At 40.1% G+C, this 26,378-nt stretch overlaps 1 protein-coding gene across 2 annotated transcripts; it reads left to right on the forward strand.

Annotated features, from left to right (window-relative positions):
* Positions 1–3,688: 3,688 nt before the first annotated feature.
* LOC139733406 (uncharacterized) lies at positions 3,689–25,314 on the forward strand. 2 transcript variants are annotated; one of them, XM_071644232.1, is made up of 13 exons: positions 3,689–4,179; positions 6,041–6,147; positions 7,710–7,896; positions 10,827–10,969; positions 11,564–11,716; positions 13,173–15,192; positions 15,700–15,789; positions 16,484–16,787; positions 17,780–17,959; positions 19,309–19,466; positions 20,267–20,327; positions 21,745–24,278; positions 24,576–25,314. In XM_071644232.1, the coding sequence occupies exons 1-13, from the start codon at positions 4,039–4,041 to the stop codon at positions 24,669–24,671; spliced, it is 6,174 nt and encodes a 2,057-aa protein (XP_071500333.1). In that variant the 5' UTR covers positions 3,689–4,038; the 3' UTR covers positions 24,672–25,314. The 2 variants fall into 2 exon arrangements, with proteins under 2 accessions (XP_071500333.1, XP_071500334.1); XM_071644233.1 differs by having other exon boundaries at positions 17,783–17,959.
* Positions 25,315–26,378: the final 1,064 nt, after the last annotated feature.

The raw sequence follows: 26,378 nt of genomic DNA on the forward strand, positions 1-26,378 counted from the left end.
TCGACATGCGAGTACTCGGAGGAGATACGGGAAACCTAAAGAGTGAACATACAAGTACTAACATTCAAAGAAAATTTGGAATTAATTAGAATTACCAGCCAGTATAGCACTAAGGGGAATACAACAAGCCAGCTGTTCACGCGTTCCGAAGTCTTAGGGTATCAAAAGGGGTACTGGTGTGAAGGAATTTAAGAGCGCAAACAGAGAGGCTTAGCTGATTTGAATAACAACAGCCAGCACAGCAGGTAAAGGCACATAAACAAGAAAGAAGGAAATTTCAATGGACTGACGCAATGTAGGGCCTAATTATTCAATAAATTATGTCTTAATTTGTATTTGAAGGTCGTTAAAGACAAACAACCTGCGAGTTCTATGGGGAGATCGTTCCAGTACTTCGGCCCTGCATACATAATTGTTTTTTTCGCAAAAATGGTTCGGGTACGTGGTAGGTGATAATCGTCACGTTGGCGGGTGGGATAGTTATGAATAGAGTAATTTCTTTTAAACATATGCAAAAAGAATATCAGGAAGATCATTTTTGGATAATTTGTACATGAATATCCCTAAATTGAAATAAAACAGATCTGACAATTTCAAAATTTTGTTCTTATGGAAAAATTCATCTGTATGAGATAGATACCCAGTCTTATTAATTATTCTAATAGCGCGCTTTTGTAAGAGAAAGAGCGAGTCAAGCAAAGACTGGGTCGTGTTACCCCATGCCAGTATTCCGTAGTTGAGGTAAGGGGAAATCATAGTCGAGTATATAATTTGCAATATATTGGTGGGGAAGTAATCTTTCAGTTTATTTAGAATTCCTGCATTCCTAGATAAAACTTTGGTTAAAAAGTTGATGTGAGACTTCCAAGATAAATCGCTATCAATATAGTCCTAGAAACTTAACACTATCAACCTTCGTTAAATTAATGCCATTGATTTGGACATGACCAGGAATAAATTGCAAAGAGTTACTGAACAGCATATAATATGTTTTATCAACGTTTAGTGATAACTTGTTGGCATGAATCCAGGATTGAACAAGTTTCAATTCGCTGTTTAACATATGAATAAGCGTATTAGGATTACGATGTGAAAGAAATAAATTTGTGTCATCTGCAAAGCATATAAAAGAAAGAATCTCTGATGAATTTTGGAGGTCATTTATGTACAAGATGAATAGTAGCGGGCCGAGTAGGGAACCCTGGGGGACACCACATGTAATTGATTTCATTGAGGATTATCATTGTGTATATACAGCTACAATATCATTAAACGGAAACAAGACAAAATAATAGTATAAAATGCAATGGATCTACACATAAAAAGAGGTAATTCGAGGGGGGTGTGGGGAGGGAGGTAGTGGATGTGAGATAATAAGCCAGTCCGATAATAATCTGATGAAAGCGTTCATTAATAAAGGACAATGCAAGACAACTTCTATAAGTATGCAACTACTTTTCTCGACCTCAGTTCAAGGTTATATATAGACTATTCAGTCGAGAAGTAGGAATAATTGGTATTTTTAAAAAAAGACAAATTCACCTTCATATAGACATGTATGTGGATTCTGTAAATGCTATTATCAGTAAGATATAACACATCAGTGAAAGTTTTGAAGAAAATCGAACAATCCGTTCAAAATTTATGATTTTTTGAAGTTTCTGCTCAGTCCTATACTGGATGAGAAAACTATCTAAGTTATGCAGCTTGTGATGTCACATGTGTAGAACGAAAGAAAATGTAAAGAAATTGAACATATTATTTTCACTTTTCTCGCATAATAGGAGAACACTGTATGACTTGCCGTCAATGACAAGTTGAAGAAAATGTGCACATTTTTTTTCAAAAAATAAAATTTTGTGAAATTCTCTTTACATTTTTCTTATATCGTTCTATAATAGCATACGCATGTGACATCATGCATACACTGCATAGTCTTTTCATTTAGCAGTGACTGCGCAGATATACTTTAAAAATTCATGACTTTTGAACAGACTGTATAGGATGATTTTCCCCCAACGTTCACTGATGTGTTCTATATTGCTGCATTCACTCAATCCGCATGTATATGAATGGACTTGTCCTACTTCTTTATGAATACGATTTACACAATGGGTTTCGACCACATTCTTTTAATACAATAATAATGAATATTACGATTAGTGAACCTTTAGAACAGATGCAATACTCCCTCAAGTTAAACAACCTTTATGCATTCTATTTTCACAGGAGCAGAGGTTTGGAATCTAACGCAAAGTACTAGAGAGGTATATAAAAAGCTTTTTTTTTAATAAAAAAAAGCATAAAAGTTATCAAAGGTTAATGATAAAGTATGAGTATCTCATGAACTATACTATGTTGCAGTTTCTGCAGTTCTCCTTTTAACAACGCTATAACAATCAAGGCAATGTATGAGGGTATGCATCTATATGATGTCATACAAAGTTATGTTCATAAAAATCTTTGATTCATAGGGGCCCTAATTTTCATACTCGCATGCTCATGCAAAACGACAGTGTTCCCGTTATGTAAATGATTATATTTTAATGTTAATATTAAACTCAAATCAACGCAGACATGTGATGGTTCCGTTTAAACATTAATCAAGGCCTATATAGACATTATACACCTTTCGCAAAAATAATTATGAAATCGCTCAGTTCAAGATTTTTTGTTGTTGTTGTTGTTGTTGTTGTTGTGTGCATGCTTGTTTGTTTATTTTTGGGGGTGCGTGCATCCGGGAGTTCAATTATTTAAATTATTCAAGTGTTTTTCTCAGGAGTGTTTATCTAGCGAGACGAGTATCGACATGTTTCTCCCCCCCTTTTAACCCTTTATTCCACGAGTATTTATGTTGGACCCCTTGTTTTATTCATTATCGGTTGCCAAACACTCCAGCGTTGTGCTTATTAATTTAGGGGCAATCGTTCTGTATGTAAATTAAGAACGCATGTGATTGTATATTTTCTAATGACGAAAATTTATTGAAAATAGTCATCCGGATGCCCTATTCGTACAATGTTAATGAAGTTCCAGAAAATCGATGTATATCTAAAGAAAATGCTGCACAGTAAATAAATCAAGTCAAATCAAATCATATCAAATCAAATCGTATCAATTGTCCTGCTTGTTCGATTTGTTATATAACGATACTCAATCCTGCTGGGGCCATCAGCTCATGCACATTCATAATTATTATTATTTTTGTTTTTCATGAAGGCTTTGCTTGTTTGAACTTGCTTACAGAAACATTCTCTTTTAGCTATATAATTTACGACAATTCGACTTATAAGCCCATGCATTGCCAACCTCAACTCCATTAAAAATGAAAATGAACATAAAATGTTTGGAATGAGAAATGATATCATGTACTGTAGGCCTTTTATAAATACATGAGAGAGAGAGAGAGAGAGAAATCCAGAACAGGCGGCAGCGAATCATTTATTTCACATTCTGCCCGACGGCGACCTGTACCGTAGGCCTATGTGTACTCACTGTCCTCCCGGAGTCTCGTATTAGGACAACGTGCGAGACGGACATTGTACGACTAGACTGTCGGCGGCGGTCGACGCACCTGTACAAAGCCCGAATACCCTTTACGTACGTGTGTTTCGCTCCCAATGCATGCAATACACACAAGAGTAGCGGCGCGCCGCCGCACCGCACCGCACGGCACGGTACACGGCCGTACTGCAGCGATTACAGGAGTGCTAAGAGTCTAGAAGCTGGTACAGTGTAGCTTCATGCAGTCTGCATGCAATACGCAGAATCCCATAGTACGTACGTACGTACGTACGTTTGCATGCACGGGGTATACTAGTATGTGTATAAGTATAAAAATGCGACGAAGCAAGAGCACATACTTATTGGTGGAGGTCAAAAATGGGCTCGTCAAATTCAACCATTTTCGTAACTACTGAGTTTGATATACCGGCAAACCCGTCGACAAGATCTCCCATACTATCAAGTCTCAAGTAATTTGAGCTCTCTATAGAGGTTTGATCGCTCTAAATAGGGAGAGAAACCCTCGTAGTGAACATGACTGATGCGGATTGTCAGACGACTGGGTCGGGCGATGTGTCCATTGAAGATATACGTAGCTGGTGGAAAGTTCCGGCCATCGCTCATTTCTGCTCGCTCTTCCGATCAACATTCGCTTTGCCAGACTATGAAATCGAGGTAAGACCTACATGTAAATGTAACTCAAAATCTGCTGCAGGCAGTTAACAAGAGTATCGTGTTTTCATCAGGTTTGCAATGTTTAGCGTGGACAGGGTGGTGCAGAAATTGCAGGTCTGTCGAAGAAAACCGAGAGAGTGTCTGCTACACTCTTTGTACAAATTGTATGGTATACGCACGCACAAATCTGTGTGAGTGTGTGTCTGATCACTATGAAATGAATGAGTTTAATATCATCATTGACTGGACATTTGATGCGTAAAATGATGTGTACACTTACCTGGGGGTACATAGTGCATGCTAGCTGTGAGTGAGGGAATAAAAAAACTGAATTCTGAATAGAAAAAAGGTTGATATTCCTGGACTGGAACTAGTGCAGTAGTGGAAGAATACTGCTGCATTTTAATACAATCAGTGCATGACAGTCCAATGTCAATGTCAGATGAGATGTTGAATGCATTGTGCATTTGTGTAGGTAAACCTCTCCTAGAGCCAGCGGTTTTTGCTACTCTTCTATGTAAATTTATACTACTATAGAGTCTAATTTTTGACTTGACTGAAAGATCGGTCTGTACATGTATGTGGTCGTCAAGGATATGTTCCGTGGAGACTGCGTCTGGCTGCACGGATCCCTCCCTACTATACAGAGGAGAGCGATAACATCAAAAAATAAAAGACTCCTCCGGACAGACGGTTCTTTCTGTCTAATTTTTGACCTACTCTACAGCTACAAAGTACAACCAATTGGATGCATCCAACTTTACACTAAATGCGACACAATATTAAACAAGTGTGTGAGTCTGAATTCAAACAAAGCAAAGGAACTCGCACTCACAGATCACATAAAGTCTCAACCACCGATTTTGTCAAATTTCAAACACAAATTTGAGAATGTACCTCATATAGCCATATTAGTGTAGCTTATAATACACTGCACACTGAACTTTAATACCGGTACGCATTCAGTGGACATACGAATGTGGGTTTGTTTACCTCCATCATAGCATATTTTAAACTTTTTAACCAGATAGACTGAGATACATATTTAATGTACAGTGTACATTTGTACACATCCACTTATAGGCAAATTGACCATTTGAAACACAGATTTCAGTAAAGTGCACACTGAAATGTAATTGCATGTTGTTATACACCTGTACATAACTTGTCATGTTTTATGATTGACTTTAGTGACTGACATGTTTCATGTTTTTCTTTATCAGTCCCCTCCCCCCACCCCATGTTCTTCAATTATTTCAAACATCATAATAGCACGTCACAATGCATAACTACCATGTACATTGTGTGTTTACAAATGAATTGATTTAGAATTCCACTCATTAAGAGGAGAGTGGGTATTGAAGTGGAGCAACAAGAAGTAACCGAGTAAATTTGATCATTATTGAACATTATTTTTGACATTAGGAGGAGAGTGGGTATTGAAGTGGAGCAACAAGAATACATCCAGTAACCGAGTAAATTTGATCATTATTGAACATTATTTTTGACATTGTTTTACAATTGCTCATATTTGTGCAGTTGAGAGAATTTCATTCTGTTCCATTGTTTCAGACCATTTCCTGTGGTACGTGTACTGACACTCTCATAGTTACCAGTGTACATCTTGTAGTTGTCCTAGATATTGATAAGTTCTCTTTTTGTCCTTTAGATAGGAAATATAATTGATTACATTATACAATTAATGCTCTTTGTTATAGTTCTTATTTTTTTTTCATTTGATTACTAAAGTTTTTGTATTTGTTAGTGTTTGTTGTTGTTTTGTTATTGTTTTGTGATTCATTGAATAAGATCTTGTATAAATAGGGAGAGTTAGTCACATGCTTGGTTTCGTCCACCTCAGGAACTTGAAGAGGCCCTGTTCTTGGATGCTGGTCATGAATCGACTCCATTCCTACCAAATCTTTTGGTGGCATTGCTTCGAGGATGCTTCAGCAAAAAGGACATCACGTAGGTGGCATCACTGTACAAGCACAATTTGCTGCATCACAATGATATCAATTGCAAAATACATACTGTATGGAGAGAAATATACAGCCTATTTAGCCAGTATACATTGCAAGTACTTGTATTGCATATTGAGACTTGTAAGACAATTTCCTGAGGGATTAAGTTCACTTTCAGGAACCATGTAGGCAGAATGAGAAAGATGTAATATCAATTTTTGAAAGAAAAAAATAGCGATTTCCGTCCTTTGATACAATACACAATACACTTGTGTTATAGGAGACAGAGTATTCTCAAGTTGTTCATTCTAATAGTGTTCAAAATGTCAAGTTTGCATTGTATAAATACACTGGGAAATACTGCGTACAGTATTTTTCAAGTTAATAAATCAGTGAGATTTCCACAGCATTCACTAGTTCACCTGAATTACACAGTGAGATCCTGACAGTCAGAATACCCCAAGGCAGATTTGGTGTTTAACTTTAGGTAGACAGATATTATATGATTGTTTCTTGTTCACTCAAGTCGGCTTGAATCATGTGAGAAGAATACATACATACAGAAGACAGTGTACTTTAATAGCAACAGAAAACAAGCAGAACTAGGCCAGGGCCCCCCCCCCCCCCCCCCGATGTTTCGCACGATGTATCGCTATCGCCGCGACGTTTCATGACTTTTTTCTTTTGAGTCTCCCGCATCTTTTGACACCAACTTTGCGATGCCCAGGCGCGCGGTTCCGAAGTTTTGCATATATGCACGTGCATGTCAGACCAAAAGTTGCTTAAAATGTGAATTTGTGTACAATTTCAATGCAAACTGTGTTTACAGGCAAATTTCATAAAAGCATGATTATTTTTGGGTTTTATTGATTAAAATCAATTAGTAACATATTTTTTTGTTCGGAACAATGTCGCTGACAAATTTCATCGAAAAAACAATGAAAAACAAAGTCGAAAAAACAGAAATACATAAGAAATTCAAAAAACAATATGATACTTTGGAAATTTTTTCTGATTGCGCAATTTTTTTCTCTTACACAATACATTTGCTAGGGACACTAAAAAGAATATTTACACAAAAAATGTGCCTGTTTTGAGCTTTATTTAGTGATTTATACCAAATTGTCTGATTTCATGCATCATTATGCGTAAATTAGCATAATTTAGTGTAAATGATAATTTTTGAAAAAATTAACTTCATGGTACTTTAGATTACATCATAGGCAATGTGTGTGCCAATTTTCGTCGTGATCGCGCGGTTGACAGCCGAGATCTGGAGGGGGGCCTGGGAGGCCCCCCTGGCTCTATCATCTAAAAGTGTACCTAAATAGCCCGGCCTAGTTAGGGTTAAGATAAAATCACGGAATACCTGTATAACACAGGCTATTTCTACAAAGACAATAAGTGTTATGATTACAAATGTAAACTGTTGTGAGTTACAACAACATACTGTTCCAAAAGAATGGGGATACTGTTGTTTATTACTTTCTTGAATGTTTAAAGTGGCCATCATTTGAGAAAGTCTCCTCAGATACAATGTATGTTTTTCTTTTTTTCATGATGCAGACTGTCAACGTACGACCAATATCTGCGAGAATTCATGAAGCAGCACTGGGAGATGGTGGAGGGGCGTGTCAACCCCCTCAATCTAGAGGACGCCACCTTCAAGGGCCTACCCACCCTGACCAAGGTGGAGATTCTGCATTCCCTGTGTGACTTCCGACTTGATGCTGTCGACGTGTCTGTTCTTAAGGCAAGGTTTTTCTTTGAGAAGTTTCTTCTGTCTCCATAGACTTCACTTGGCCAAGAGATGACATTTACTGTATATTCTTTGATGGTTAGGAGACAAAGGCCCTGTTTTAAAAACTATGGTAACTTTAAAATGAATGGTACAGTGTATTGTACTGTGCAATCAGTGGTACCCTTCAGTGATTTCTCAGCTGTGATTTGCTGTGGAAGAGTTTTCCTGTGAGACTGTACATACATTGTAGCTACCATTGCTTGCAGCTTTACCATGAATTGTTTAGTTACCATAGTTTGGTGCAACAGGGCCGTGTCAAAATGGTCTCAATGGAAATGGAGATTTCTTTGATGGATGCAAATGAAGAACTTCATAATGATATTGTTTTTTGTCTCTAAAAGTTTATCTAGGGTTTCACAGGATGTCTGTAAAATGCAATGTAAGAGAATATACCTATTCACATCATTTGGACAAGATGCCTTACAGAGAGAGAGCGAGTGGTTGATCTGAAGAGTGAGCTGACATTATTTGTGTCTGTCACAATTTTACTGCAAACTATTACATGCAATGCAGACCTCCCAACCATTCTGAATTTTGAGGAAATAATCTGAATTTTGACCATTGCCAGCTCTTGTTTCAGTAGGAGTTTCCTATTTTTCTTGAGAATTTTACTACACACTCCTAAAGGAATTGTTATATTTTTCCTACTTTTTAAACAAATCATCACTGTTTTTTTCCACTTAGAAATGTACAGTAGGGAGGTCTGCACAATGCTTGAAGAGTTTGACAAATTATTCAGTTGTGGTTTATGGGCTGGGCTTGGTAATTTATTGATAAACTTTAAGTATCATGAAAGGCAGATTAGTCAGAAATATGATAGAATATGAGAACCAACTGAGTATTTTTGTTGCTGCTGAGATGACAGGGCTAGACATTTATGTACAATATTTGTATGCATACCTGATATGTGAATCAACATGTTTCTCCAAGTACGGGGTTGGATCTAGAAATTCTGTAAAGAGGGGGCGCCTTTACAAAATTGAAGGGGGGCGCATGCACCCCCCATTTTTGTCGAGCCCACCGGAGGTGAGGGGAGACTAAAGGATCGCCTGCGGCGTCTGTCCGTCCGTCCGTCCGTAACGCTATAAAAACTTGAATAACTCTGTACTCTGGGCTTCAATTTGAATCAAACTTAGAGGGAAGAGTGGTCATACAAATTTTTACCTTTTATAAAGTATGAAGGTCACCTCAAGGTTAAAGGTCACAAGCAGGGGTCAATGAACTTTTAGGGCCCAATGTTAAGTTTTTAGGGTGTGTTTCGATTATGGGCCATAACTTTTGATCCATAAGTGTATTTGTGACCAAACTTGGATGGTAGATGTACCTTGGGGAGTTGATGGTCACCACAAGGTCGAAGGTCACAGGCAGGGGTCAATGAACTTTTAGGGCCCAATGTTAAAGGACAAGTTCACCTTCATAAACATAAGGATTGAGAAAATGCAACAATATTAGTAGAACACATCAGTGAAAGTTTGAGGAAAATTGGACAATCGATGCAAAAGTTATGAATTTTTAAAATTTTGTGTTGGAACCGCTGGATGAGGAGACTACTACAGCTTGTGAGTCATATGCGTACAACAGTATAAAGAAAATGTAAAAGAAAATTCAACATATTTCCACTTTTTTCGCATAATAAAAGAGCACTTGACTTGCCTCTTTCTAAAGGCAGGGGGAATAATATTACCCATAACATTTGTCGGTAACGAGTCAGGGGAATGTGTACTTTTTTCAAAAGATGGAATTTTGTGAAATTCTCTTTATATTTTCTTTATATTGTTGTATGCATGTGACATCTAAGTTATTCATACACTGCAGTAGTCTTCTCATCCTGCGGGTACTGCACAAAAACTTCAAAAATTCATAACTTTTGAACGGATACTCTGATTTTCCTCAAACTTTCATTGATGTGTTCTACTAATATTGCTACATTATCTCAATCCTTATGTTAATGAAGGTGAACTTGTCCTTTAACTTTTTAGGGCGCGTTTCGATTATGGGTCATAACTTTTGATCCATAAGTCCGTTTGTGACTAAACTTGGGTGGTAGATGTCCCTTGGGGAGTTGATGGTCACTACAAGGGCAAAGGTCACAGGCAGGGGTCAATGAACTTTTAGGGCCCAATGTTAAGTTTTTAGGGTGCGTTTCGATTATGGGTCATAACTTTTGATTCGTAAGTCTATTTGTGACCAAACTTGGATGGTAGATGTACCTTGGGGAGTTAATGGTCACCACAAGGTCAAAGGTCACAGACCAGGGTCAATGAACTTTTAGGGCCCAATGTTAACTTTTATGGGCACGTTTCGATTATGGGTCATAACTTTTGATCCATAAGTCCATTTGTGACTAAACTTAGGTGGTAGATGTCCCTCGGGGAGTTGATGGTCACCACAAGGTCAAAGGTCACAGACAGGGGTCAATGAATTTTTAGGGCCCAATGTTAAGTTTTTTGGGCGCGTTTTGATTATGGGTCATAACTTTTGATCCGTAAGTCTATTTGTGACCAAACTTAGGTGGTAGATGTACCTTGGGGAGTTGATGGTCACCACAAGGACAAAGGTCACAGGCAGGGGTCAATGAACTTTTAGGGCCCAATGTACTGTGCATTTAATCATGACTCCTAACTTTTGATCCATAGCTCCATTCGTGAACAAAAAAAAAAAGGGTGTTGTACGATTGTGGGACGAGACACATTACGGCACTTGCCTTGTTTCTTCTTTTGTTTAAAAAAAAAAAAGATAAAGGGGGGGGGGCACACCTGGTGCACTCCCCCTGGATCTGCCACTAAAGTATGCTTTTGAGGAAGGCTAAATACTATCCTAATGCGTTTAGCATTGCAGCTCATCTTGACTAAAATTCTTTGTGATTCTTTTGTGATTATCAGGAGTATAGTGGAGATCAGCTGAGGGTAGAGCCTCTGGGTACAGACCAAAAAGGGGCCAAGTACTGGTACTTCTACAGCACCAGGCTGTACAAGGAAGACCCTGCCCCCACAATGGAACAGCGGGAAGCAGCCAGAAAGAAAAAGTGAGTCCCAAAGTAGCATGTACTGTTGTTGCTTTGTTCCAGTGTTCCACATCTTACAAGTTTGTTTTTTCGTGGAACACTGTTTTCCATTGTTATGATTATTTACTATTTTTGTTGCCATGACAAAGTGCATTGTTTCTTTTTTTATGACATCATTCGTGCATATACTGTACTTTATATTGTATTAAAAAAAACAACAACAACCTGCCCTCATCAGACAAATGAAAGAGAAATTGACCATTTGTACAGCTTTGAATCATGTTCTCTTTTTCTTTTTTTGATGATGGAAATAAATAAACTATTGAATATTGAATTGAATTGAAGAGTCCAGGCGTATATAGTCTGACTCTCTAAAGGACATGGGCTTTTATCTTTTTTATGATATCAAGTTACAATGTGTCTCTCGGTTTTTACTTGAATTGTAGCAGTGTATGCTCTACTATAGGGTAGACTGTCGAGACAGTTTCAAATGAAAATTCATTTCATTTTTGTTGTCCATAAATTTATTGATAACTTAATTTCTTGAAGTAGTCAGTATGTATTGTGCAAGTATGATTTGACTTTTAATGTTTGTTGCTGTGTTTTGATGTGTAGAGAAAAGGAGAAGAAAAAGAAGAAGAAAGAGAAGGAAGTGGCCAAGAAAAAGCGTCTGCGGGAGACAGTGAAAGCCAGGAAGGCTCTTGAGAAGCGGCTTTCCAAGAAAGGACTAAAGAAAGCCAAGAAGCCGCTGCTTGTTAAAAGTGATGGGTAAGAATGGTTACTGTGCATTGTGTTATGGTGACACATGTGTTGGGTCTCCACTGTGGGAAGGCACAAGTTTCTTAATTGCACTGAAATGACATAGATGTAATTCCTGTCCCAAATCAGTTATGATCAACCCAACATTGAAGACAGTGGACTCCCCTTTAAAGGAAGTCCTTGGGACCGGCAGTTTTCTTTCATTATATAGAAATTTCGTTATAACCGAACAAATAAGCAATGAAAATACATTAAGTGGATGATGTTGCGGCCTGAATTTTAACTATGTTGTAACCGGAATTTCATTATAACTGTGTTCGTTATAACGGGAGTACACTGTATAACAGAAAGCAAAGGCACACCATTTTTGCTCATCCAGGATTTGTTTTCATTTCACACTGACAGATATGATTTGGTAAACTCATATGCCTTGTCTTGCAAGACAGCTACTCAAGTAAGATTTCATGTCAGATAATTGTGTTTACACTTTTTTTTTTTGGGGGGGGGGTGGGGTGGGGTGGGGACTGCAGGAAGAGAAATAATGTGGAACCCTATAGTAATTCCTCCAGCCAATTCGAAATGGTAGATGTTTCCAGGGTTATTAAGATGCGGCCAAAATATAAGTAAATAACCACAAAAGGAAATTTGGGTGTCTTCCTGGACTATAGTAACACACGACACAAACCATCATCCATGCCTCCCCACATATACACACACACACACACACACACACATTACAGAAGGAAAGAAATATCCTTGTTTTTTACCTTTGTGTGAAGTAACTATGAAAAGAAAAGATAATGTGTGCCCACTTCTAATGCAAATGTTTTGCATCTTCACAAAAGCGATGTACGTAATGTTGGGAAAATGATTTGTTGGTTTTTGGCAGATCTGAATTCATCGGATACCAAACTTTAAATTGAGATATAATTTACCCTATTTCCTTCCGTGGAAGATATCTTGAAAAAGAATTAGAAATGAGAAATCTGTAAAGGTTATATTGCCAAACATTTTTCTTCCTTTTATGTTCTGCAGCTTTATATGGGTGATGTGATGATGCACCACAAATAAGTTTTGAAATAATCACCCTAATGTGAAGGCAGAGTATTGCATTCTATTCAAAATTACACAGGTCTGTATGGATGGAAATATAAGTATACAATTTGTCAAAGTCATGATTGAATCTAGTTCCCAAACCTTCAACAGAGAGACAAAAGTGTTCATCATTCTTCTTTCTGAAACAGAAAAAAAAAGAAACTCATCTCAGTAGTGTTTGTGAGAGCCATGACTAAAATGCTGCTTTGTCTGTGACATTATGAATTTGAAGTTCTTGTTTTGGTTTTTAAAGATTTGTTTATCAAATGCGACCACAATATTTTCAAATTAGATATTCCATCGTGCATAGCAAACTAATTTCACCAACTTGATCTGGATAATGAGCATTTCTCTTCCAATTTGATTACAGTGATACCTGCAGTGATGACAACATTCCTTTGACACACCTGCGGAAGAAGAAGCAATTCGAAAGCGAGAAAGAGAAGACGACTAAAGAGGAGAAGCCCCCAGCAGGTAGACTGAAGGGGAAAAGAAAATTGGAAGAGGTCGTGGCAGAAAAGGAGCCGGAAATTGAGGAGGTCAACGAAAATGGGAAACGCACCAAGAAGATGCCGGCAAAGAAAAATGCCAAAAAAGTGAAGAAGGAGGAGATCAAGAAGGAGGAATCGGGAAGTGATGCAGACTCCGAGAGCGAGGAAGACAGCAGCAATTCAGGTAACAAGGCGAAAAAGAAGGAAAAGAAGAAGCGAAAGGTGGCCAAGAGAGAAGACATGGGGACAGAGACGGAGTGTGACGAAGAAGATGTCAAAACAAAGAAAGGAGTGATTTTGAAGGCGAAAGTTCGATTGAAAAAAGAGCCGTTGTTGAGCAGTGCTGATAGTCAGAATGATGGGGAAACTAAGAAGGGAAAAAAGACAAAAGGAAAAATTGGGAAGGGTGATGCGACGAAGAAGGTGAAGGAGGAGACAGCTACTAGTGCTGATAGTGAGATGGAGATGGGAAAAGGTAAAAGAGCAAGAGGGAAAGGAAAATCAGACAAGGGAAAGCAAGGAAAGGAAGCCAATCTGAAAGCGGAGCACAGCCAGGAAGAGACAGAGTCGGAGAAGACAAAAGGCCAAAGAGTCAAGAAGGGTAAGGGCAAGAAAGCCACTGTTACCAACACGGAGAGCGAAGGGGAAGTGGCCAAAGATAAAGCTAAGGATGGGAAGAATGGCAAGCGGAAACTGAAGAAGGAATCTTCATTTGAGCACCAGAGTGGAAGTGAGATGGATTCCAGCAGGAATAAGAAGGGGCAGAAGAAGAAAGTTAAAAAGGAAAATATGTCACAAGATGAAGATAAGGAGGGTGTGGCATCCAATGCAAAATCCACCAGGAAGAAGGACACCGTAAAGAAGTCGGAAAGCGGTGACGAGCAGGAAGGGAAGCCAAGGAAGAGAAGAATAAAGAGAAGAGAGATCAAAAGTAAAGAGATCATTACTGAAACTGAGAGTGATACTGCTGACGAAACACTGCCCAGAGGGAAGGTTGACCCTCTGCAAGAGAAAGGGAAAGAGACCACAAGGGAAGAGAAGGCAACTGCTTCGGGTCCAGTCACAAGAAGGAGTACTCCCCAAAAGCTCAAGAAACAGGCATCAGTGGAAAGTCAAAGTGACAGGGACATGGAGGGAAAGGGTCCCAAAGGTAAGAGAAAAGAAAGCAAGAAAGCAAAGGGTAAGAATGCAAGGGGAACAAACTCCCAGACAGAAGAGGAAGGGGAGATCAACAAAACGAAGGCAGGCTCTAAGAAGGCAAAGACAAGTGCGAAGGCTGTGAAGCCAAAACCCTCCAAGAAATCAGCCAAAGCCTCCTCACAGGAGAGCCAAGAAGAGCCAGAGGCATCCCAGGATGAGGACGCTGGTGTATCCAAGACTGCCAAGGGGTCAGGCAAGGCCAGGCAGACCTCCAAGGCCAAAACTGCAGCCAAGAAGGACAGCAAGGCCTGCAGGAACTCCAGCAGGAGCCCCGCAAAGGCTTCCAAAGAGGGTGCTGATGCCTCTGTCCAGAGCTCCCAAGAGGAGCCCTCGTCAAAGACAGCCGCCAAGGGACGCAAAGCTCCTGCAAAGAAGGGAGCCACGCCCAAGGCAGCCCCCAGGAAGTCGTCCAAGATGTCCTTGCAGGAGAGCGACGGGGAGGAGAAGGAAGCCTTGCGAGAGCTGCAGGCACTGCTGCTCCTGGAGAAGATGCTGTCCGTCGAGTCCGACGACAGCTCCAGCTCGAGTGATGAAGAAGAGCCGGAGTCATGTCGCTGGCACCTTGTCTGCCACACCGAGGAGGACTGGCACCGCCTGGCGGAATCCTTCAAGAAATCCAGGAACAGGCGTGAGAGGGAGCTCTACCTGGTGCTGACAGAGGACTTCCTTGATGACATCCACAACATTTTTGCTGCAAAGGTGAGTTGACCACTTGTGTGCTGATTTCATGATAAAAACAATTTATGTACAGTCAACCTTGCTGAAGTCGACCTCGCATAATTTGAATAATCTCCTAAGTCGAAATTCTTTTCACGTCCTTTTCTCTTTATATTGTATTGATTTCAATCCCTGACAAGTCAAATTTTCTCAAGTCGAAGTTATTTCTTCAGCCCAAGTAGATTCAATTTTAATAGGCAAAGTTGACATGTTTGGTATAATAAACCTGCAGGAGATTTTCTTAATGCTGATGATGGTGATAATTATGTTAGTGATATAGATGATACAGATGCTATTGCTGCCGCAGATACTGATGGAAATGATAAGAACTATTATCATAACAATGATAGTAATTATAGTAATGATTCTTGAATTATGATACTCATATTAATGACTGTAATGATAATGGAGTAATGATGAAAAGTGTAATAGTAGTATTATAGTGCTAGCGATAACGTGTTGTCTTCGCGATCATAATGTCAAATTCAGGAGCGAGCCTTGCGGCGCAAACTGCAGGAGATGGTGCCAAGGAGAACGTCTGGAAGAATTGCTGACCTCAAGGTTAAACAGGAGGAAGAGGTAAGTTGAGAGGCTGAAAACTCATGGAATTGTCATTTCCTACCAAAGTGCGGAAGTCCCCTGTATCGAGCGATTTGCAATGTCCATTACTCTTGATATTTGGAGAGCATGATTGAGGTATCTGAGTGTCTGAACTATTCCTTTGTCTCAAAACCCAACACAAGGTAGAACTGAGGTTTTTCTGCAAGGATGTTTTTACATTTTTCTTTTATTTCATGCTGTATATTTTCATCTCTTTGAGGTGGAAGGTATAACTTTTAAGCTGAAACATTTGCGAAGAGTTGGGCTCAATACATCTGTAGTATCAGAAGACTAAAATGCAAATCTTAGGGGTGTAGGCAACGATTGGAATACGAGTTGAATACACATTGACCATAATGCTGTCATAACTCTTGGTACCTACGATCAATTGTAGGTATCTGCTAGTGTGAAACAATGTAAGACCTTGTAATTCCCAATTCACAAAAGCCATCTCTTTTTGCCCCAGACTGCAACAACTGTGTGAAGTTTTTACCGAATTTGTTCCCAAATTTCTTGCCCTTTGAGTGAGACCCATAAAGTCATCAAAAAAAAAAAGAAAAAAAAATCGACACTATGAATGGACTTCAGTCCAGTGTAAGCCGAGGACCATGTTTCAGAAGTTTGCAAAAGAGTCGTGTACAGTTGTAATGAAATGTGCATATTCTTCCGCCAGGCAAGGTTGAAAGTACTAGCCCAGTGTGAGGAGGCGGCCAAAGCAGAAGCTGCTGAGGCTTCACGGAAGATCTCCCTCCGGAGGAGAAACCGTAGGCAGGGCGAATACGCTGAAAACGAAGATGAGGAGGATATAGAGGAAGATGACGAGGATGACGACGATGAGGAGGAGGTGGCTGAGAATGGAGAGGATGAAGAAAAAGATGGCGAAGAGGAGGAGGAGGACGAGGAGGAAGAAGAGGACGAGGAGAAAGTTAAGAGCAAGGAAAAGGCAGCTGCAGAGAAATATGATCAGCAGAAGAGAGGTCAGTCACTTTTTCTACTCTTGTGATGTAAAACAAAAAAACAAAACAAAACAACAAAATGTAAGAGAGAGAAAAAAAACAAACAAACTTAGCTTTGATGAACTGTACCCTTGGAATATGCATGGTTGTCTCATGCTGTATTTGTATTATGTATTCAATCTGACACCCTTTTGTTTCTGTATACGGAATTACTTCTCAATTTGGTTAGTATTCAACTGTAGTTCTCTCCGTTATCCTCCTGTGATCAGGAAGGTTTTTGTTTGTTTGCTTTGTTATATTTTTACGTTATTTACAATGTATATTTAAATTTGTCAAATGCATCACTTTCCAAGAAGGATGCTCTCTTTAAGATACGCATACTTCTTTTCTCTTGCATAAGCCAAGTTGTCCTTTTATACCCTATTCAGTGATTAAGGTTGACAGTTTATGAGTTCTGTTAAACTGTACTCCTATAGACATGTTAAATGTTATACTGTGAATATTTTAGCAGCTGCAGTCATTTATTTATTGCCAAAGAAAGTTTCTGTGGACTGTCACCAACTCATTCTGCTTTGTGATTAATAAACCAACCCAGAAAAATTGAAGTCCTCACATTTTTTTTAAAAATTTGATAACATAGTTTCATTTGTTGACTTTGCGGAAATTAGCCAAATCTACAATTGTAGATTGCTTCTGTGGTCTGGTATTATTAAAGTTATAGGTTTCCTAGGCTTATTGATATCTTAATTTACAAAAAAAAGAAAGCTTTGAAGAGTAACAACGAGTTAACAAATTTCAGAATTTCTGGGTGAGGTAATACTGTATTACTGGTAGAATTAAGTTCACCAGCAATTCATAGGCAAGAGATGGCTGAAATTGAGTGTTATGATAAACTAATGGCCATTTTTGAGGCGACTGACCATTTTCTTTTTCTTCTTTTACAGTACTGCTAGCTCGTGTTTGAAAAACAAAAGCTCAAAAGAAATGATTTTTCTCTCTCTCTGATGAAATAGCAGAGCGCTCCATGCGGGCCCGGCTGCGTGCCAAGAATGCCTCTCCCGAGCTTTCGGACGACCCCAACTCCAGCAGTTCAGTGCCCTACGACCTGGGCATTGGGCGTACAACGAGGAGCAGCCGAAGTCAGGTGCAAGCTGAGCAGGAGAAGGAGAAGCTGAGAAGCAGCTTTGCTAAGGGTGAGAGGAGTCATCCTGGTGGGATGTTTCACAAAGAATTTAAGTCGATAATAAGTTAAAGGGATGGTACAGTATTGATGAAGAGGAGAATTGGGCTTTTAACTTTTTGCGAGATACCAAGAAAACACTTATGAAATAGTACAGAGCATGATAACAGTTTGAAGTGGATTCTGGAAACATTAGCGAAACCAAAACGAGAAACCAACTATCTACCATAATTTTGAGTCCATTTCAACTTTTAAGTTCGACGTAAATTCTTTATGAACACCCCCCCCCCCCCCCCCACCCCCCAGTGATGTAGTGCAGTCGTTGGAACTGTCATGAGCTGGAGGCGGGTAGGGGGAGGGAAGATAAAAACAAAATAAATTATGCAGACTGGCCAACTTTTTCTGAACTTGGAAGGAAGAATCTCATTTTTGATCATTCCCAGCTCTTATTCAGTAGGAGTTTCCTATTTTTGTTTTGTTTTGTTTTGTTTGTTTGTTTGTTTGTTTGTTTGTTTTTTTTTTTTTGGGGGGGGAGATAATTTACTACACGCTGCGATGGGAACTGCTCTTTCTTTCCTACTTTTGAGCCAAATAATCTCTATTTTTCAGTCAGAAAGGATGGGAGGTATGAATCATGCATAAACAACAACATAGGGCACCTGCTGCCCCTTAACCAGGTAGACCTGGTTTTCATAATGAGAAATGCTCTTAACCCTTTGAGGACGAGTCCCGAGTATACTCGGGCAGGTGTCTATGGGAAATGCGTTTTGTAGCAAAATCAAACCGTCCTCAATGGGTTAAAGGAGACCTCCAGATGATTTTCAGATTTTTACATTTGGACAACTGTAAATTAGTTATACTGAGGACAGAGTTTCAGAATTTGTGATAATTGGGATGAAGAATAAGAATATTTTCTAAATTTAGAACAAATTGCAATGAACAAGGATGATGACATGGCAGAGTCACCATAAGAATGAATGAGTTGGGGCTCAAGGAAGCAGAACAAAAGAAGAAGGCATGCATAGATTATACCCAGGTGAACTCGCAAGCAAGCGGTATCTACTGCTGCATTTCTGAAATATGTGAACCTCCTATGTCATCATCCTTGTTCAGTGTAATTTGTTTAAGGTTTCTCAAAGTATTGTTTCTCTGCTCAAGAAACACAATAAATTCCACAAATCTATACATGGAGTTGTCGATTTATGTACTACACGATGTGAAATTAAGAAAATCGTCTGGAATGTCCCTTTAACCAATAATGGAAAACTCACCTGCATCGTAGAGTTTGGGCCATTGTTCATGAGACATTTACATCACATTTGATTGTTTATTTGTTTGCTTATTTTGTTCCTATTTCTGCAGTGTTGGAGACGACCAAGAGCCACCACGAGGCATGGCCTTTTATCGAGCCAGTGCAGGAATCCTACGCCCCAAACTACTACAGCATCATCAAGGCTCCCATGGACATTGCCACCATGGACCTTAAGGTGGAGGAGAAGATGTACCACTCTGTTAATGAGGTGAGTTCTCTACTCAGTAGAAGTGTCACTGCTGAATGGATAGGAGTACTCGTCCCTGAATCCTTTGAAGAGCATGGGTTCAAGCCCCATGAAGCACGACAAGTTTGCAATTTAGCAAGACACCTTGTTCACATTGTTGCTCTCCATCCAGGAGTACATATAGACAAAAAATGAGCAGCCAGTAGGATGATAATGTTTATGTTGGTTGATCAGCATGTGCACGTCAGTATAAAATGGCGACTGGCTAAAATGCTTCCCGGGGAGTGGAGAGTGAGCACTGTCCATGCTAGTTGAAAATAATGTGTCCAGTGATCAGGGTATTAATAGTCTGTAAAGTGCATTGATTGAGTAGTGAATAATATGTGCAAAGAAATCATTAACAATTTTACAGTCAGTGACTCAAATGGGTAATTGTGAGTATTGCCCATTCTTCATCTATAGCCCATTTCATTTGACATTTTTCAGCAGTAACCTCTTATTATTGTGTGTTACCAAACCGAGTGCCTTCAAAAGCGATTGATCCTTGTTTTTGAATACTTCATTTCCAAATTCCACTCTTTTCCCTGCAATAAATTCAGTTAGTCTGTAAAGTGACCATATCAGCTTGGGTAAAGTGGGCCTTTGCTTTACAGAAGTATCATGCACTTTTCATTGTATTTACTATAAAGTATCTGTCTTGAGATATTGTAAAATGCAGTGGGTGTATGGTGCTGTAGCATATCTAATCATTTCTTCATGTGGTGATTTACAGTTTCAGTGGTGACTCCAGATTTTCCACTATGTTTTATCATATCTTTCAGTTTGTGAGTGACATGGACTTAATTTTCCAGAACTGTGTTCAGTACAACGGACGTAAAAGCGGTAAGTTGACATCTACACAAACCTGTGTGATTGCTGTGCATTGTACCTTGTTTTAACCCATTCCTTTTGGGAACCTGGCATACCAGGTTCTGGTAGTGTCACTGTGCATAGCAGTCAAGGCTTAGCTCACTGGATTTTGCCACTTGCTAACCCCATTCAGAAGCCCTTACAGTGAATAAAAAATATATTTTATGACCCTAGTGTAAACTGTTACTCATATAAATCTCGATCAATATGTTGCACGGCTTGATGGCACTTGCAGTTGAAGGTTCTTGAAGAATTGCGAAAGAAATGGCTTAATCCTTTGTGCTAGAAAGCTTTTGAAGCATCACAATCTAAAGCCTCCTGCATGCTGCATGATATGAGAGTGAGGCCAAGACTTGATACTTTATTCACCTGAACTACTTGTTACAGGCAGAACCTCAAATCATAATGGAAGTAAGAACTGATGTAAGGCAACCGTGAGCAAAATGAAAAAAAAAAAGGGGAGAAAAAAAAGAAAAAGAGAATTTTGGGGTATGACCTTTGACATTATGAAAGAGCTCTCAAGTCTCAATGATTCTGCAGGAAACTCCCTAATGCCATCAACTTTGATATTGTTTTACGAGACTATAAAGCCTTAGTGATTCGCAAACTATTTTTGCCCTTTGACATGCATGTAACACTTTAGTATCTCCCTTATTCCTCTTCTCAGGGTGCCTGCTCTTCTTGTTTGAGTACAGAGGCCAGAGCAAGTTCATTCTGCCAATGTTAAAAAAAAGTAATTTCGTAGCTTTTTATGTCCTGAAAATACATGTATGTCCCCAATACTGTTACAACAACACTGCAGTCTCAATGACAATGTTATCAATGTTGTTTTGAGACCTTTGCCTCTGAAGTTTTATCTTGTATATGCTCGGTGTGACTTGAATATTGTATGTTATAGTTTGTAGCATAGTATCTGTACAGTCTGAATGAATTATGGTTGTTCCCATGTTTTCAGAAATAGATATATCATAGCAGTGAATACATCTTCTACTAGAAGAGAAAAAGATTATGATCGATAAAATCTGCAATAAATCAGTTGTGTTGATTGTTCTTTTAAGCATGTGCATCTGCTGTAATTGTGTATTGTTAATGTTGTAGGAGAAATTACAGGCTATGGATGAAGTTTAGCATGGTATTGTAGTGTATTACTTAATATTGATAGCACTGAATAAGTAGATTCCAGAAAAGACCAGACTTAAGAACCAGTACTGAAAAATGAAAACTTTTTGATCCAATGGCAAAGGAAGTTCACCCTTTGGTGATGCTTTTGAAATTGCACTTGGTGTACTATGTAGATGGCTTCAGGTGAGTTGTTCACACTTGCAAATGCTGATCCATGTTTTGCCATTTGACTCAGATGTGCCTGCCTTTTATATCTTGGTCTGGACAGAATACACAATGATGGCAAGAAAGGTCGAAGCATGCTTTCGCCGAGCACTGAAGAAGCAGTTCCCTAATTTTCGTAAGAAGAACGCAAACTGCCGCGGCCCGCCCGTGTCAAAGCCTGTCTTCACGGACTCACAGGATGAAGAAGAAACGGATTCGCAGAGTTCTCATGATGGCAGGATGCGTAAGAAGGTCAAGGAGGATGAAGACGACACCTCAGCAAACAAGGAACATCCGTCATCAAGTCCAAGCCCCTGTGCAAGTCCAGCATCGTATCACTCTGAAGATTATGTCGATATCAAAAGGTGCAAGAGAGGTACTAAGGGTTCCTCAAAGTGGAAACCAGACATCAAGGATGAAAATGATGGTGATGATGAGGGGGGAAATGATAGCGATGAGGATACCGACGTGGACATGCTTGGTGTGAAAGACATTCTCGCGAAAGGCAAGGGAGTTTCTTCATCGAGAGAGAAACTGCGTGCCAGTGATGAAGATGACGAGGGAAGCATCAGTAAAAAGAATAGCAGTGTACCTGGAGCAGTTGCAGGGGAGTCAGCAAGTGATGCAATAGCTGGGTCTCTCTGTAGCTCAGCTGGAACAGGCACAGTATCCACAGGGCCGGTGGAAAAGACCTTCATTGGTGAACCCAGGGGAGGACAGGGCTACATGCCAACCTCCAGTGCCAGGTACATGGAGAACATAGACAAGCCGAGAGCACATGTACCTCCCATGGTGGGCACACCTCTAAGACAAAGTACTGTTGGACACTTAAACAATCAGACCAAGTCATTGCAAGATAGAGAGACTGCTGGGGACAGGAGCAGAACTCATGGTACAGCGGGCAATGAGGAGAGAAAAGCACAATTCTCTCCTCATCCTAAGGCAACAAATGCTAGTTCAGCACCAGTGCAAGATGTCTCTGGACAACATTCGGACAGAGGTTTGGATAAAAGTGTATTTGCCGACAAACACTTGACCCAAACTGGTGTTCACCACGGTGTCGCGCAGGGTCCAGAACCTTTAGCTGTGCAGCCAGTGGCTGAAAGGAATACTGCTGTACAATCAAATACTAACCAGGGATCGTACCAAGGGATGATAGATCTCAATGCACGTCGGCCCCCTCCCCTCCAGTCCCAGTGGTACAGTCCACCAAATGAACAAAGCAATAAGCCCAACAGTGCAACACAGGCTGTTCCACCCTTAAAGGCGGGGGTGCCACAAGTGGCACAGGAAGTGCAAGGACCACTAACTCAGGGAAGCTCGCTGCAACCACAGGTGACTGGTAACGTAGATCAAAGAACTCATGAAAACATTCCAATGCATTCATCAAGTGGCTATTCGTCAAATCAGCATCAAATGCATCCTCACAGTCAGGTTCTGCCTGGCAATCATTCCCAAAGCCATTCTCATCACTATCCCCCGTTACATGGTACTGGAGTGCCAACCCATTCAATAGGAGCCAGCTCCCCTTGGGGTGTCCCTCCAAGAGATGTTGAACAGCAGCAACCCGCAAAGCTCTGGCACCCTCTAGCTGTGGACTCGCCTTCAGGAGGCAGCCATGGCCAACCAAATATTGGCGAGAAAGTTCAGAGTCCTCCACAGATTCCTCATGTTACACAGAGCAGTAACCAACCCAGCACTGTACCCTCCTCAGCTGGTCAGCAAGAAGCTCCCATTTCAGGATCCTTGCAGCGGTTGGCGTCTCAAGGGAGTCCCAATGCTCACCATGGTAGCAGTACTACAGCCACAGAGCTCCTCCGGAGTATGGCCTCGCCAACAAGGAGTGTTGGGGATCCTCTCAGACCAAGTTCAGATGCCACTGCGTCCAACATCCAGCCAAAGCCTTTGACGGATAGTAACTCACGACCAGGAAGTTCTTTCCGTATTCCCTCGCACAGTCCTATGCCTAGTGCCATTCCTTCAGGCTATGCAGGTTATAGCGGTTTGTCTACGCAGCATGTCCCTACTCCAGGATTGCCAAGTCACTTTGGTGGTCCCAACTCCTCTGGTATGGAAAATCCCACTTACCAAGGTTACAGTGGGCAGGTGCTACCTGGTAGGAAAGACATTCCCTATGATCCCATGAGGGCTGGTCACACGTCGCCCTTCCCTACCACTGTCAACCCCAAGGGGGACATCTTCAACTCCACAGGTCGCCTGACACCAGGGAGCAGCATCCACCCGCTGTCCTCGCACCGCTCCTCAGCCTTCAACCAGCCACAACCGTCACTGTACGCCAGCCAGCTCCACCACCCAATTCCAGCCAGCCAGACCTTGCCCTCCTCGTACCCGGGCCTGAGCAACCCCTCCCACCTGCGCACCCTTCTGCAGGGCCGACAGGGCCCCATCCCAGACCCCATGGGCAGAATGGGGCAGTCTGACATGGGTATGCTTGGTAGGAACCCATACCTCGAGCAGTCTGCCTATGGATCAGCCATAGCACCGGGCATGGACCCAAGATACACCCCATCTATGTATCCCCAGCAGTACAACCCTTCCCTCTCACAGCAACCTGCAGCCACCAGCATGCCTTACCAGGTGAGCTCCACTTGTTCCAAAGACAACATCTTCATTTTAGTCTGTATGTCACGGCGCATGTGCAGTGCCCTTTCCTACAGGTATTTTCAATTTCCACCCATCTTTGTTTTCGGTGGCAAATGGGTAACCACACACTCCTATACACACCAAATGACCCCTGTGCAAAGTTACAGTTTTGTACAGAGGGTTGAAAATAGAGCAGAATCTGAACCTTAACTTAAGAATTAATCTTGAATTTAATGAATCTGATTTATTTCTCGCTTCTAACGTTTTTTCCCATTTCCCTGATTCTTGCAGGTCGGTAGTGGCAATTCCTACTTCCCTAGCCAGTCACCTCATCCCCAGGGTTACCACTCTCTCAACCCCAGTCATGTACCAGGCTTCAGGCGATGAGGCTGCCACACTGTCAAGAGAAGGGATCACCAGTCTTGCCCCTAGTACAGGTGCTGTACCCTAGGAAACGAGTTTTGTGAAGTTTCGTGACAACTCACCAATGAAAGTCTTCTCAGGCGATATGTGAAAGAAATCATTCTAATTTGTCCTTTTTAGGGTCAGTTGTTGTAGTCCTATAAGAGCAGTCATTTTCCATGTTTCAGACTTTGTACAAGTGCATGTAACCTTTCATCAATTTACTGTAAATCAACATATTGAAGTTGCAGTAACAGAGCGAAGTACCTTTGACACAAACGCACCAGCCAAGATAGGCCATGTTTTACACATTTTATGAGACTTGCAAGAATGACCGAGCATTTTCTACTCAATGTCTCCAGCAGAATTGTACTTTTCATGGCAGAATTAAAGCTGTCGTGAAGTAAGCTTCCTTACTTGATAGAATCATGTTGACAGTGAGATATGTTCGTTATTTATGCATGCAAATTCTTCATGTAGAGCGTTTAACTCGCAACTCTTCACTTTCTATACTCTCATATTCATTCATAAATTGAATGCAATAATACAATTGAATTGGCAATATATATTTTTTCAATGAATTAATTGTAATAGTGCTATTAAATGAAACACATATTTGGCCCATGAAATACCTACCTATGCAGATATTGATAACTACCCTTATTTATTAATTCATTGTTTTGTTTTTTTTTGCTCTTGAATTTACTAATATGAGAAATGAACATTCATTCATCATTTATCAGTGTTCCATTTTTTTTTTTTGTGTGTGTGTGTTTTCCTACTCTGCAAGTGTGCATAGCATGATCACACTTTTTCCTCTCTGGTTGAAATTATATACACTTTTAAATTTTTGGTTTATGCTCTGTTTAGTCATCAAGACCTTTCATAGATTGATGTCTGTGAATAGTTTGGTTGCAAGTATTCATTTTAAAAGCTTACTTTGTTTGTGTGTAGTCAGGCATAGAAAGTCCCATGAATTTTTTTATCATAAAACTGTGCAAAATCAACACAGATCTGTAGATACCAGAAGAGATAAACACCTTGCTTTCTTTCATAATCTTTGTGTATATGATCCTACATGAGGAAATATGGTCCTACCGGAATGATTTTCCTGAACTTTTGGTTTTATCACCTATCCTCCTGCATATTTTGGTGGACTGGAAGGATTTATGAAAAATCAATGAATTCTCAGAAAAGCAGTTTCCTTCAGCATCCTTTGTCTTGGACAGACAAGCATTTTATCAGAATCTGAAATGTTTGAGGGAAGTGTCAAGTACGCAGTAGCTTTCAATTTGAAACTGTATCCATTTGATACGATGAATTTTTCATGTATTTTTCGTGAAATTTGTATACTACATCATGTACAATTTACCATGCATGATTTTTAGTTCTTGTAATTTATTGGTGTAATTTATTGAAGTTTTTATAAAAAAAGAGTGATGTTAGCAACAACGCAAAAAAAAAAAAGGTAGAAGAGTGACTTCTGTGAAGTGATGGAGATGTGTTCACAGAAAAAGATATTGGAAATTTGAAATGAAGTACAATGTATGCCTGTGATATTCCTGTGTAGGCAATAAGTTTTCTTCAATCTTGATGGTCTGTTGGTTAGTAATACAATGTATTTAGTAAAAAAGAAAAACCTTATCCTTCATTTTCTACCAGAAGTTTTTTTTTTTAAAAATCATATCTTGT

The sequence above is a fragment of the Diadema antillarum genome, unplaced genomic scaffold (assembly GCF_040938485.1).
Source record: "Diadema antillarum isolate AM-2024a unplaced genomic scaffold, OU_Dant_1.0 seq00000474_RagTag, whole genome shotgun sequence".
NCBI lineage: Eukaryota > Metazoa > Echinodermata > Echinoidea > Diadematoida > Diadematidae > Diadema > Diadema antillarum.

Bases quoted from the DNA above. Each gene is read 5' to 3' on its own strand.
- LOC139733406 (XM_071644232.1), top strand. From the start codon at position 4,039: ATGACTGATGCGGATTGTCAGACGACTGGGTCGGGCGATGTGTCCATT. The intron at 15,193-15,699 runs GTGAGTTGACCA...TGTCAAATTCAG, and splicing joins ACAACATTTTTGCTGCAAAG to GAGCGAGCCTTGCGGCGCAA. The intron at 15,790-16,483 runs GTAAGTTGAGAG...TTCTTCCGCCAG, and splicing joins AGGTTAAACAGGAGGAAGAG to GCAAGGTTGAAAGTACTAGC.